Source organism: Mobula hypostoma, chromosome X1 (genome assembly GCF_963921235.1).
Source record: "Mobula hypostoma chromosome X1, sMobHyp1.1, whole genome shotgun sequence".
NCBI lineage: Eukaryota > Metazoa > Chordata > Chondrichthyes > Myliobatiformes > Myliobatidae > Mobula > Mobula hypostoma.
This window is the reverse complement of record NC_086128.1, coordinates 10,949,457-10,963,502: the sequence shown is the minus strand read 5'-3', so window position 1 is coordinate 10,963,502 and position 14,046 is coordinate 10,949,457. Positions and strand designations below refer to the sequence as shown.

The 14,046-nt window shown below is 40.2% G+C and overlaps 1 protein-coding gene across 5 annotated transcripts in view; it reads left to right on the top strand.

Annotated features, from left to right (window-relative positions):
• LOC134340088 (KAT8 regulatory NSL complex subunit 1-like) overlaps nucleotides 1-14,046 on the top strand; it is a 201,897-nt gene that overhangs the window by 147,562 nt on the left and 40,289 nt on the right. For all 5 annotated transcript variants that reach the window (XM_063036917.1, XM_063036916.1, XM_063036919.1 and 2 more), the window contains one exon: nucleotides 8,450-8,632. In XM_063036917.1, coding sequence (XP_062892987.1) covers nucleotides 8,450-8,632 — 183 coding nt within the window. The remainder of the gene's footprint in view (nucleotides 1-8,449; nucleotides 8,633-14,046) is intronic.

The window sequence follows — 14,046 nt, the reverse complement described above, 5'->3', positions numbered from 1 at the left end:
AGTTTCCTTGAAGAATATATTGAGGTCTCAACTAAAGACAGTGTGATTCTGGATCTCCTATTGAGGACTGAGACAGGGCAGGTGACAGGAATGTGTGTAGGTGATCACTTTGGATCTAGCAATCATAGTTGCATTAGTTTCAAGATAATTATGGAGAAGGATGGAACTGCTTCTTGGGTTAAGATTCCAAATTACAGAAAAGCCAATTTTGATGGTATCAGAAAGGATCTGGCAGGTGTGAATTGGGACAGGTTGTTTTCTGGCAAAGGGATGCTTGGTAAATGGGAACCTTCAAAAATGAAATATTGAGGATACAGAGTTTATAGTATAGGTTCCTGTTAGAATAAAAGGTAAAGATAACAGGTTTAGGATCCCTTGGTTTTTGAAGGATATTGAGGCCCTGGTTGAGGAGGAGGAGGTGCCTTGCAGGTATAGGCAGCATGGAACAAATTAGGCACTTGAGTATAAAAATAAGAAATGCAAAAGAACACTTGAGGAAAATCAGGATCAAAAGGATAGCAAAGGACAGAATTGGTTCACTTGAAGACCAGTGTGGTCATCTGTGCATGGAGCCAAAAGAGATGGTGGCAATCTTAAATAAATTTATTGCAGCTGTTATTTACTCAGGAGACGGACACAGAGTCTATAGACTTGAGGCAAAACAGTAATGAGGTTATGGACCATTACAGAAGAGGAGGTGCTTGCTGTCTTGAAGCAAATTAGGGTGGGTAAATCCCCAGGGCCTGACAAGGTATCCTCTCAGACCATGTGGGAGACTAGTGCAGAAATTGCAAGAGCTTTGGCAGAGGGATTTACAACATCCTTAACCATGGGCAAGATGCCAGAGGGCTGGAATTTAGCTAATGTTCAATAAAGGCTCTTAAGAATAAATGGAAACTTATAGGCCAGAGAGCCTGACATCAGTAGTTGGTAAATTATTGGAAGGTGTTCTAAGGGACCAGATATATTAAGTATTTGGATAGGCGGGGACTGATTAGAGATAGTCAACATGGCTTAGTGCATCGTAGGTACTGTCTAACCAATCTTATAGGGATTTTCAAGGAAGTTGATGAAGGAAAAGCTGTGGATGTTGTCAACATAGACCTAACAAGGCCTTTGACAAAGTCCCATGTGGCAAGTTGGTCAAGAAGGTTTAGTTGCTTGACTTTCAGGATGAGGTAGTAAATTACATTCAACACTGGCTTTGTGGAAGAAGTCAGAGGGTGGTGGTAGATGGTTAGCTCTCTGAACTGATCAAAATCTTGTAATTTATTATAACCTGCTTCACTAGCCAACAATAGGTTTTTGTACACATTAGTAGAGCATAGGTAAGGAAAGGGATTGGGTCCTGTAGGGTGAATATAGGCAGACGGTTAAATAACAAGACCTGAAGGGATGTAATCTGTAGGTTACTTCTGGTGCCACAAGCAAGTGAGTGTAGGAATAGGAGAATAGCAATAAGATAGGATAGAATGGTAGCACCCCGGGGAGTGTTGTGGAACAGAGGGGCCCTGGAATACAGGTACATAGCCTGCAACATCCATCATCAGGGACCCCCACAATCCATGACATGGCTTCTAGTTACAGACTTCAGGCAGGAGCTTACAGGAGTTGAAGAACAACAACTCAAATTTCAACAACAACTGCTTCTCTACTGCCAACGGGTCAAGTTGGAATCAACTTGGAAAAACCCAAAGGCTATCTCAGATGTTTTTCCTCTTTCTCAACTTGTGCAAGTTATTTGTAATTTATGTTAATTTAAAATTTGTTAATTTATGTTTGTCATGTCTCAGGGCATGGATAGGTACATAAGACTGGGATATTATAGCTATTACAGAAACGTGGTTGGGGAATGAACAGGACTGGCAGCTCAATCTTCCAGGGTACAGATGAAAAAGCCATGATGAAGGTGAAGATAAGAGAAGAGGAGAGTTGCATTTTTAGTCATAGAGTTGCCCTTTGGCACAACTGGTCCAGGCTGACCAAGGTTTCAGTCTTGGGTCTCATTTGTCTGTGTTTCACCCACATTCTTCTAAACCTTTCCTGTCCATACACCTGTCCAATTTGCTTTTAAATGTTTATGTACCTGCCTCAACCACTTCCTCTGGCAGCTCATCATCTACTGATCACCCTCTGGTAAAAAAAAAGCTGCCCCTCGGGTTCCTATTAAACCTATGCTCTCTAGTGCGTGATTCTTCAATCCTGGGCAAAAGACTAAATCTCTCTATACCCCTTATGATTTTGTACAGATCCATAATATCAGCACTCATTCTCCTACATTCCAGTGAAATAAGGTCCAACTTGCTTGACCACACTCCACAACAGTCCCTCGAGTCCTGGCAACATCCTCATAAATTTCCGCTGCACTCTTTCCAACTTTATGGCATCTTTCTTGCAGCAGGGAGACCAATACCTAATGCACTATTCCAAATGCAGTCTCCACAATGCCGTGTACAACTGCAATGTAACATATCAGTTACTATACTCAGTCCCCTGACCACTGAAGGCAGGCATGCCAAAAGCCACATTCATCACCCTATCTAACTGCAGCACCACTTTCAGAAAACCATGTGCTTGTATACCTAGGTTCTTCTGTTCAGAATATTCCCCAGGGCACTGACGTTCATTGTGAAAGCCCAACCCTCGTTTGTTTCTCCTCAGCACACTTACCCAGTTGATCAAGATCCCTTTGTATATCCTGATAAACATCTTCACTCTCAACAGCACCACTTATTTTAGTGTCATCTGCAAACTTAATAACCATGCCTTATGCATCCAAATCATAGATATAAATGACAAATACCAGTGGGTCTAGCACTGACTCTAGGAACACCCCTAGTCTGAGGCCTCCAGCAACATTCTGCCATCACACTCTTAATCCTACTGTCAAGCTAGTTGCTTATCCAACTAGCTAGTTCTCCCTGGACTCCATGCAATCTAACTTTCCATGGCTGCTTACTATGCGGAACATTACGTCAAGACCACATTTACCGCACTGCCCTCACCAACTGTAGTTACTACAAAACACTCAATCCAATTGTGAGAAATGATTTCCCATACAGAAAGCCATACTGTCTATTCCTAATCAACTCCTGTCTTTCCAAATTTTATATATCTTATCCTTCAGAATTCCCTCCAATAACTTACCTGCCACAGATGTTAGGATTAATAATCCATTTAGTTAATAATTCCCAGAGATCTATATATAGTAGTCCAAACTTTTCAGTTTTAAGACAACAAACCTATCCTCAGCTGCAATGCAGACTACCCCCACAGCATCCCCATCAACTATCTCAAGTTCTGAAATCTTTGTCCTTTTTCATGTTAAAAACATTCATTTAAGCACTTTGCCCATCTCCTGTGGCTCTACACATACAGTAGGTGTCCACTTTGGTCTTGAGAGGCCCTATTCTGTCTCTTGTTACTCTTTCTCCTTAATATATTTGTAAATATCTTTGGATTCTCTTTAATCTTCTCTGTCAAAACTGTTTCATGCCTCTTTTTTGTCCTTATTTCCTCTTTTTGATTAGGGAAAACATTACACAGTACTTGGAGAGGATATTCCTGATGGATCGTCCAGTGAGACCATATGGATGGAGCTGAGAAATAAAGGGGATGATCACCTTGTTTGGATTGTGTTATAGTCCCCCAATAGTTTGTGAAAGCTAGAGCAAAAATACAGGGAGATGGCAGATATCTGTAAGAATAATGGCATTGTCATAGCAGGTGATTTTAACTTCTGGAATATTGACTGGCACTGCCAAAGCACAAAGAGCTTGGATGAGGTTGAATTTCTTAAGTGCGTCCAGGGTAGTTTTCTCAGATAGTATCTACATGACCTGACTAGATGGGGGCAACCATGTGACTATTATTGTGCTGTAGGGATCGGTACTGGCTCCACTGTTAGCCATATCAGTGATGTGGATGAGAATGTACACTAAGTGGCATGGTTACTAAATTTGTGGATAGCACCTAAATGAGTGGTATAGTGGACAGTGAAGAAGGTTGTCAAAGGTTACTACAGGATCTAGATCACGTGGGGAAGTGAGCAAAGGAATGACAGATGGAATTTTAACTCAGACAAGTGTGAAATAGTGCATTTTGGGAATTTAAGCCAATGCAGGAATTACAGAGCGAGTGGAAAGGCCCTGGAGAGTGCTGTAAAAGAAATACCTGGGGTCCAGGTATGTTGTGTCCAGAAAGTGGTGACACAAGTAGAGAATATAGTTAAGTTGTTTGGTATGCTGTCCTTAATTATACAAAAGTTAAGTACATTAAGTACAAAAACTGGGACATAATGTTAAAACTGAAGATGTTGGTGAGGCTGCACTTGAAGACCCTAAAAAACAGAATCCTCTGTTATTGTAAAGTGAGATAATGTCAGGCAGTTTGCCCACATGTACCTATTTTTTTCTCTCTCTGTCTCTGTCTCACTCTCACTCTCACTGGATTTGCTTGTAATTCATTCATAGGTTATTCTGGAATTTTCAAGTTTGGAAGGTTTCAACCATTGCATTCAATGTCTCTTGTATTGCATCCTCCTCTTTCCATTATAGCGACCACACCTTGTAGAGTGATATGTTATAAATGTTTGATTCATGTTTTCAATTTTTACATTTCCCATATTTTCTGGGTTATGCATTTATTTTTGATTTTGAGCTGCAGCTGCTCTAAGACTCTATATTTCCTGTAAGTTTTTTTCTTCTACTTTCTTTAACATTTTCATTGCATGCTGCTTTTTAAATGCTCCATTTTCTGTTCTCCCTAGTAACATTAAACTTTTAATGTTGTCCTTCATCATTTCAGTTACCCATGGATGAAGGTTTAATTTCTCAATAGAATGCATACTTGAAAACATTGAACTATTTCTCAAAGTTTGTCATTGTTAATCTATAGGCAAGCCTTTTAATTTCCGCAGTCAGTCTGAGCAGTTCACCCTTTGCAATGACGTTATGGCTTCAAGATTATATTTTCAAATGTTATCGCTGTTCTAAACTGTATACCATATACCATATTGGAGCCGCTTCTTTAATATTACTAGTTAATCTTATCTCGTTATACAAATATAGCTTAGTCCCTTGTTGATTTCATGATGGCATGCTTCAGGAAGCTGTCCTCAATGCATTCTTTGAATTCATCCTCCAGACTAATACCAGTTTGATTTGGCTATTTTATGAGGATATCCTCCCTGATAATGTGTATGTAACAGTTTTTCTGGTGTTGGTAGCCGTAACTACCATTTTATTTGCAATTTGTTTTATCAAGCCAGGGAGTTTGTCGGGGATTAGAGGGTGATTTAAAACTTACACAGCAGAGCCTTCCGTAAACAACACAGTTGTAGTATTCAGCACTGAGGTAAGGCTGGCCAGGAACAAATCTGCCATTCTGAGCCTAGTATCACATTCAATATATCCAGCAAGATCATGCACTGTTGTTGCAAGTGGAAGCAGTACAAATTTTTAATGAACTTGGGGCCACATAGGCAAGCTGGGCAAAATCTTCACAGTTATTATGCCCTTCACATAAACTGAGGGCATAATAATCCTAAAATCCAAAGATGTGCGAGCCGTCCACATAAACTGATGTAATTTAACTTGCTTACTGAGCTTCCTTTTCCAGTTCTGCCCTGAATGAGCCAGATTTCAAATTTCTGATGCAAATACTTGTTGCCGCTCTGTAAACTCTGGTTAGACCACACTGGGAATATTGTGATCAGTTCTGGTCACTTCATTAAAGGAAGAATGTGGAAGCTTTAGAGAGGATGCAGGGGAGATATACCAGGATGCTGCCTGGATTAGAGAGCATGTCTTATGAGTATAGGTTGAGCGAGCTCAGATTTTTCTCTTTGGAGTGAAGGAGGATGAGAGGTGACTTGATAGATGTGTACAAGATGTATAAGAAGCATAGATCAGGTGGATAGCCAGACTTTTTCCCAGAGCATAAATGGTTAATTCAATGGGGCATAATTTTAAGGCGATTGGAGGAAAGTTTAGTGGGAGTGTCAGGGCTAAGTTACTTTCCACAGAGTGGTGGATGATTTGAATGCTCTGCCAGGTGTGATGGGGGAGATATGTTGGATATTTAAGAAACTCTTGCATAGGCACATGGATGATAGAGAAATGGAGGAAGTAGAATGAAAGGGTTAGATAGAGCTTAGAGTAGGTTATAAAGTCAGCACAGCATCATGGACTGTATTCTCGTGTTCTATTAAACAACCCGCATTACATGTGAGTGTTTATTGAATGCCATCGAATGGTTAACTAATTGGCAATTTCATCATATTTTATCTTTCTGCTTTTTGTTTTAAACATACATTTTTTTCCTTTGGACAGGCAACTTTTGGAAGTTGCTTTTAACACCAAACCCTTTCTGATCAAATTTTACCTTTCAAAACATGAAATTTGCTGTGAACTAAAATCAGTTCAAAACTGGATCAATTATCAATGCAACTGCTGCAAATTTGCTTCTGCGCAATGGTGCTATCTAATATATTCACTTAAGAGGCTGTGACATGAGGCTTGTTTCTTAGTAAAAGTCATTACTGAGTCACAGCCAGAGTATTGAGTGGAATAGAGCGGCTGTGATATCATACAAGGGTATGCACACAGAAATTCATTAATTAGTTAATGAAGCAGTGTGTTGTATGTCCAGAGTAAGGTGGATAAAAAAATGAATATCTCTTTTGTTTCCCTGGAAGTGAACCTACAATCACAATTGGAAATGCCGCTGTTCAAGTTTAATGAAAAACACATTTCTAATCAAAATTGGGTTTTCATTCATCAAATTCACCTGTTTTTTTTCTCTCTCTCTTTCCCTCCCTCACTCCCTTGTTGAAAACATAAATGAAACATTCATTCTTTTTAATGAAACCCTTCCCATAATATCCAGTCCAGATGAAGTATCTTTTCTCCATATCCCTCCAGAGATGCTGCCTAACCTGCTGAGTTCCTCCACTACTTTGTGTGTTGATCATAGGCAGAATATCAACAATAATTTGATTATATCCCACACAGGCAGCATAGCTGCAATAGTATGATTGTATCCTGCACTGCCAGCATATCTGCAATATTTTCATTGTATCCCGCACACCTAGCATATCTACACTAATTTGAATTTTTCCCACACAGCCAGCATATCTGCAATAATTTGATTGTATCCTGCACAGCCAGCATATCTGCAGTAGTTTGAATGTATCTTGCACTGCCAGCATATCTGCAATGGTCTGAATATATCTCGCACAGCCAGCATATCTGCAGTATTTTGAATGTATCCCGCACAGCCAGCATATCTGCAATAGTCTGAATATATCCCGCACAGCCAGCATATCTGCAGTAATTTGATTATATCCTGCACAGCCAGCATATCTGCAATAATTTGATTATATCCTGCACAGCCAGCATATCTGCAATAATTTGATTATATCCCGCACAGCCAGCATACCTGCAATAATTTGATTATATGCTGCACAGCCAGCATATCTGCAATAATTTGATTATATCCTGCACAGCCAGCATATCTGCAGTATTTTGAATGAATCCTGCACAGCCAGCATATCTGCAGTAGTCTGTGTGTCCTGCACAGCCAGCATATCTGCAGTAGTCTGTGTGTCCTGCACAGACAGCATATCTGCAGTATTTTGAATGTATCCTGCACAACCAGCATATCTGCAGTAGTCTGTGTATCCTTCACAGCCAGCATATCTGCAGTATTTTGAATGTATCCTGCACAGCCAGCATATCTGCATTAGCTTGAATGTATTCTTCAGAGCCAGCATAACTGCAATAGTTTTCAAGACTGCAAAATAGATTCATACCACCAGATGGCTGCAGCACACTGTACAGATTCTGTCCTCCACTTGGAGTAGGATGACATGCAATAATCTCTCATGTGGATTTCAACTTGAGCAGTTGTGAATATTTTCCTGATTTTTGCTCTAAGTTCATCTGACTACTGTAAAGTTAAAGTTACTTCTGCACACAGTGTTTCACACTTTTGATCAAATGTTACTCATTTAAAATACTTGAGCATCTCTAATTGTTTCCACTAATGTGTGTGAACTGGGTGCTCCATCATAGCTTTATCTATTTTAGGGTAAGGCTAGAGGTAATACGCAAATTAAGTTGGTATGTTGCATTTCTGGCATGCTGATTTTCTTCAATTTCATCATGGTGAATATGTTTTCATGCTGCATTTTCTCAGACCGTGCTACAAATGGAAATTAAATGCTTATTTGGGGGGGGGGGGGGCGCATTTAATACCTTAGAGGAAATAATGCATTTCCACAAGTGTATCTTCCAGGTGAAATTTTTGCCCCGACTTGTACAGAGGTAAGCTATTATTACCTAATACTCCCATCTGCTGGAAAGACAAACCATTTCACAGCTAAGAAGCACTGTGCATACTAAGCATTAGAAGTATGTGAATGTATTTTGTTTTGCTCTCTCCTCAGATATCCCACTGAATCTGTACTTGCAACCTATTCTGAAAGGTTATCCACAGAATAAATCATTGGATAAGAGCAAAGCTTCCAAAAAGCTGATGCTAAAACACAAAGGTTTATCAGCGTCTTGTCTCTCAGATCCAACCCAGAAAGCACAGCAAAAACTGACCAACTCCATACTCGCATCAGCTAGTAAGTATTGTTATTTGTGCTGTTTCCTAGAGGCATGTTTTGTGGTTTGCAGAAATTAAGCAGATACAATGGTAACTGACCTAGCACTTCTCATTCAAATGTTGATATTTAGGCTTTGCACATGTTAACAGTTAACTTAAAAAGCATTTTTTAGCAGTTGTACATCCATGTTGGGCGAACACCTAACAGCTCCTATGACCAGAATTTGATATGAAGGAGCAGAAATACAATGGAAATTTTGAAGAATAATGTATCAAATGAAGATATTTCATATTTTAGTGAGTTATACTCTGTGGCTTCAATTATTGCAGGAGTGGGAAAGGGAATAGGCAGCCAGTGCAGAGTACCCCTGTGTCTGCTCCCTCAAATATACTACCTTGAGGGAGCAATCTACCAGTGGAAGGTTGCAGTGAGTCTGTGGTCAGAAGGGAAGAGAGGAGAAGAGGAGTGCCGTAGTGACAAGGGATTCAAAGAGACACCAGGATGATATGTGCCAATGTGAGGGATCGGGTCCACAGCATTCTAAAGGAGGTGGGTGAACACCCAGAAGTTGTGATACATACTGCTACCAACGACATAGGTAGGAAAAGTGAGGAGGTCCTGAAGAGAGAATATAGGTAGAAAGGTGAAGAGTAAGACCTCAAGGGTAGTAATCTCTGGATTGCTGCCATTGCCATGCACCAGTGAGGGTCAGAATAGGATGATATGGCAGATGAATGTGTGGCTGAGAAACTGGTGCAGGGGGCAGGGTTTCAGATTTCAGGATCATTGGGATCTCTTCTAGGGAAGGTATGATCTGTACAAAAAGGATGGGTTATTCCTGAACTCAAGGGGAACCAAATTCCTTGCAGAAAGGTTTGCAGAGTGATAGGGCAGAGAATGGGGCGGTTGGTATCCAAGCAGATGCAGTGGGTAGTGAGACTGTCAGGAAGGATAAGCAGATGATAGGGCAAAGTTGCAGTCAGTGGGATGAGTTGAAATGTGTCTTAAACTAAATAGTAACTTCAACAATTTGGAAAAGTGAGGATAAAGTAGAAGGGAAGGAGAATGCAAAAGAGATTTTGTAAGTCTCCAGAATTAAAAAAAGACAAAGTTTGGAAAAGGATAGAAATTCAAATCCCGGTAACATAGGTGCAAATTTGAATACAGGACTGAAGGTGTTATATTTGAATGCGCACATTATGTGGAATGAGGTAGGTAATCTCATAGTGCAGTTAGAGTTGGCAGATATGACATTATGGGCATCATTGAGTCCGTGGCTGGAAGAAAATCATAGCTGGGAGCTCAACATCTAAGGCATCAATACATATTGTATCGAAAGGACAGGCAGGTTGGCATAAGGGGTGGGGTGGTTCTATTGGTAAAAAGTGAAATCAAGTCCTTAGAAAGAGATAATGTAGGGTTGGAAGATGTAGAATCCTTGTAGGTAGAGTTAAGAAACTGTAAGGATGGAAAGACCCTGACAGAAGTTATATACAGGCCTCCAAACAGTAGTCATGATGTGGGGTACAAATTACAATGGAAGATTGAAAAGGTATGTAGAACAAGTAAAGAAAAGATCTGGGGAAATTTTGGACCAGAAGAGATACATGGAAATTAGTATTCAACCACTATTATAAATATTTTTATAACAACTATTATCATTATTTAGTTTGATAGAGTGGAATTACAATCACATAAACATCTATTTGTGCCTAATTATTTTCTATATTATCTCAATGTGCACTTGTGAATGTACAAATTATTATAGATTTACTCACATAAAAAATGGAAAAGGTTATATGTAAAAAAAAGTTTGTGTATTACTTGTGAATACCTTATCCAAATAAAAATAAAATTAAAAAAAAAGAAAAGGTATGTAGAAAGGGCAATATTGCAATAGTCAAATGGTTTGAAAAGAAAATCAGGTTGGTGCTGGATCCCAAGAGAAGAAATTTGTAGAATCTACGAGATGACTTTTTAGAGCAGCTTGTGGTTGAGCCTACTAGGGCAATTCTGGATTGGGTGTTGTGTAATGAACCAGATTTGGTTAGGGAGCTTAAGGTAAAGGAACCTTATGGAGCCAATGATTGTAATATGATAGAATTTACCCTGCATTTTGGGAGAAGTGAAAATCAGATGTATCAGTATTACATTGGAGTAAAGGGAATTACAAAGGCATGAGAGAGGAGGTGGCCAGAGTTGATTGGAAGGGGACTCTAGCAGAGATGACAGCAGAACAACAATGACAGGAATTCTGGAAACAATTCAGAAGGTGCAGGATAAATACATCCCAAAGAAGGAAAAGTATTCTAAAGGGAGGATGAGGAAATCTTGGCTGACGAGGGAAGACAAAGACAGCATAAAAGTAAAAGAGAGGGCACATAATAGAGCAAAAATTAGTGGGAAGTTAGATGATTGGGAAGCTTTTAAATACCAACAGCAGGAAACTAAAAAAGCCATAAGGAGAAAAAAGGTGGAATATGAAGGTAAGCTAGCCAAAAATATCAAGGAGGATAACAAAAGTTTTACACCCTATCCTCATTATATGCGGGGGATACGTTCCTCGAAGTTGACACATAATGTGAATAATTATTTAAATGGAGAAAATAGGGATGCGTTTTTGAGGGCTTCCTAAATATGTTTTGTCTGTAATTTATTCATATTTTCATACCAATACGACACAAAAGCAGTACCACAAGGCAACATTGGTATTATATTTCATCAATTTAAGGTAATATTCAACGTAATAAATCATAGAAAGTTAACATCCGAGGGTGTACAGTACTCACCAACAATGGCAGGTGTGTTCGCTCCGGGAGATGAGTGGTTGTTGTGGTGTTAGGTGGCAGGAAACGCACTGTTATGTTAGGATGAATGCTGTCCAAATGTTTAGGATGGGCTGGCGCATTCTCAAGCAACAAAAGAACTTTAAAGGCAAGATTCTGTTCCCGGCAGTAGTGTTCGGCCTCAACAGCAAAATGATTAGCAAACCAGTCTTCAAAGATTTGACCAGTGACCCATGCTTTCTTGTTAGCTACCCAGTGGACTGGAAGCATATTCTTACTCAAACCCTTAAGAGCACGGGGGTTTAGTGAATGGTAAACTAAGAGAGGCTTCATCTTACAGTCTCCTTCGGTATTGGAACACGTAAGCAGAGTCAATCTATCCTTTGCTGCCTTGAAACCTGACACAGTTTTTTCATCCTTACTTATGTAAGTGCGTTTCGGCATACGCTTCCAAAAAAGCCCGGTCTCATCTGCATTAAACACCTGCTTTGGTGTGATGCCTAACTCAGCTATCATAGCCCGCAACTGCACAGGGTAGCATCCCAGAGCTGTGTCACCTTCACTTGACGCCGCCCTGTTTATAATTTCCAACTTTTTTTCCAAGTGTTAAAGCGGTTCTCTGCCACTTGGTTGATGGCCCAGGACTTGACATTGGACGCTTAGGAGGCGTTGTTAAATATCTCAAGCACAAAATCACTGCACCGTAGGTAAAAACACAAAAATTTAAGAGCGCAAGATCGCACATGCATATGTTGCCAAAACCAATGCGAGACTGGCAGGAGTGAGACTGTGAGGTGTGCGCACTTGACTTGTATTGGCGGGAAAGCAGTGCTCCTCGCATAACTGTGAGCTTTGGACGCATATAACGAGAAGTTGGTAGAAATAGGTTCCTCGCATAACTGTGAATCTGCATTGTTTGAACACGCATATAACGAGGATAGGGTGTATCAGATAGATTATCAGTAAAAATGGGCGAGAGTGTATATATTGGAAAATGATGCTGGAGAGGTAGAGGTAGGGGAACAAAGAAATGGCAGACAAACTTATTAAGCATTTTGTGTCAGTCTTCACAATGGAAGACACTAGCAGTATCCCAGAAATTCAAGTGTGTCAGCGACAGAAGTGACTATAGTTGCTATTATTAAGGAGAGGTACTTGGGAAGCTGAAAGGTCTGAAGGTAGATGAATCATCTGAACCAGATGGACTACACCCCAAGGTTCTGAAAGAGGTAGATGAAAAGATTGTGGAGGTGCCATGGTAGCGTAGCAATTAGTACGATGCTATTACAGCTCGGGGCGTCAGATTTTGGAGTTCAACTTCAACATCATCTGCAAGAGGTCTGTACATCCTCCCTGTGGAATGCGTAGATTTTCACCAGGTCCTCCAGTTTCCTCCCACAGCCCAAAGGCGTACCGGTTGGTAGGTTAATTGGTTATTGTAAATTGTGCCGTGATCAGGCTGGGGTTAAATCAGGAATTGCTGGACGATGTGGCTCAAAGGGTTAAGATTGCCTATTCTGTGCTGGTCTCTAAATAAACCAGATAACAAACAAATAAATAAATAGTAGCAATCTTTCAAGAATGACTTTTTTCTGGAATGATTCCAGAGGACTGGAAAATTTAAAGTCACTCTACTCTTTAAGAAGGGAGGGAGGCAAAAGACAGGAAACTATAGGTCAGTTAGCCTGTCTTCAGTGGTTGGGAAGATGTTGGAGTCCATTATTAAGGATGAGGTTTTGGGTACTTGGTGCCGCATAATAAAATAGGCTGAAGTCAGCATGGTTTTCTTAGGGTAAATCTTGCCTGACAAATCTTTTGGAATTCTTTGAGGAAATAACAGGCAGTATAGACAAAGGAGAGTCAGTGAGTGTTTTTTTACTTAGATTTTCAGAAGTTCTTTGACAAGGTACCACACATGAGGCTGCTTAACAAGATGAGTCCATCGTATTACAGGAAAGATACTTCCATGGATAGATTGACTGGAGGGAGACAGAGTGGCAGTAAGGGGTGCCTTTTCTGATTGACTGCTGGTGACTAGTGGTGTTCTGCAAGGGTTGGTGTAGAACAGAGGTGTAGACTATTTTCTAGATGAGGAGACAGGTCAAGGAGGTTCTCAAGAATGATCCTAGGAATGAAAGAGTTAATGTTTGAGGAGCGGTTGATGGCTCTGGGCCAGTACTCAGTGGAGATTAGAAGAATGAGGAGGGGATCTCACTGAAACCGATCAAACATTGAGAGGCTTAGGTTAGAGTGGGCACGGAGAGGATGTTTCCTAAAGTGGGGGAGTCTCGGAGCAGAGGGCACAGCGTCAGAATAGAAGGATATCCATTTAGAATAGATGAGGAATTTCTTTAGCCAGAGGGTAGTGAATCTGTGGAATTCATTGCCACAGACAGCTATGGAGGCCAAGTCATTGGGTGTATTTAAAGTGGAGGCAGATAGGTTCTTGATTAGTAAAAGCATCAAATATGAATTGAATTGACTTGACTTTATTACTTACATCCTTCATATACATGAGGAGTAAAAATCTTTACATTATGACTCTGTGCAATTTATAGTCATTTATAATAAAAATTGTGTTAAGAGGGCTAAATAATCAGCCATGATGGGTGGAAAGACGGAGCAGACTAGATGGCCTAATTCTGC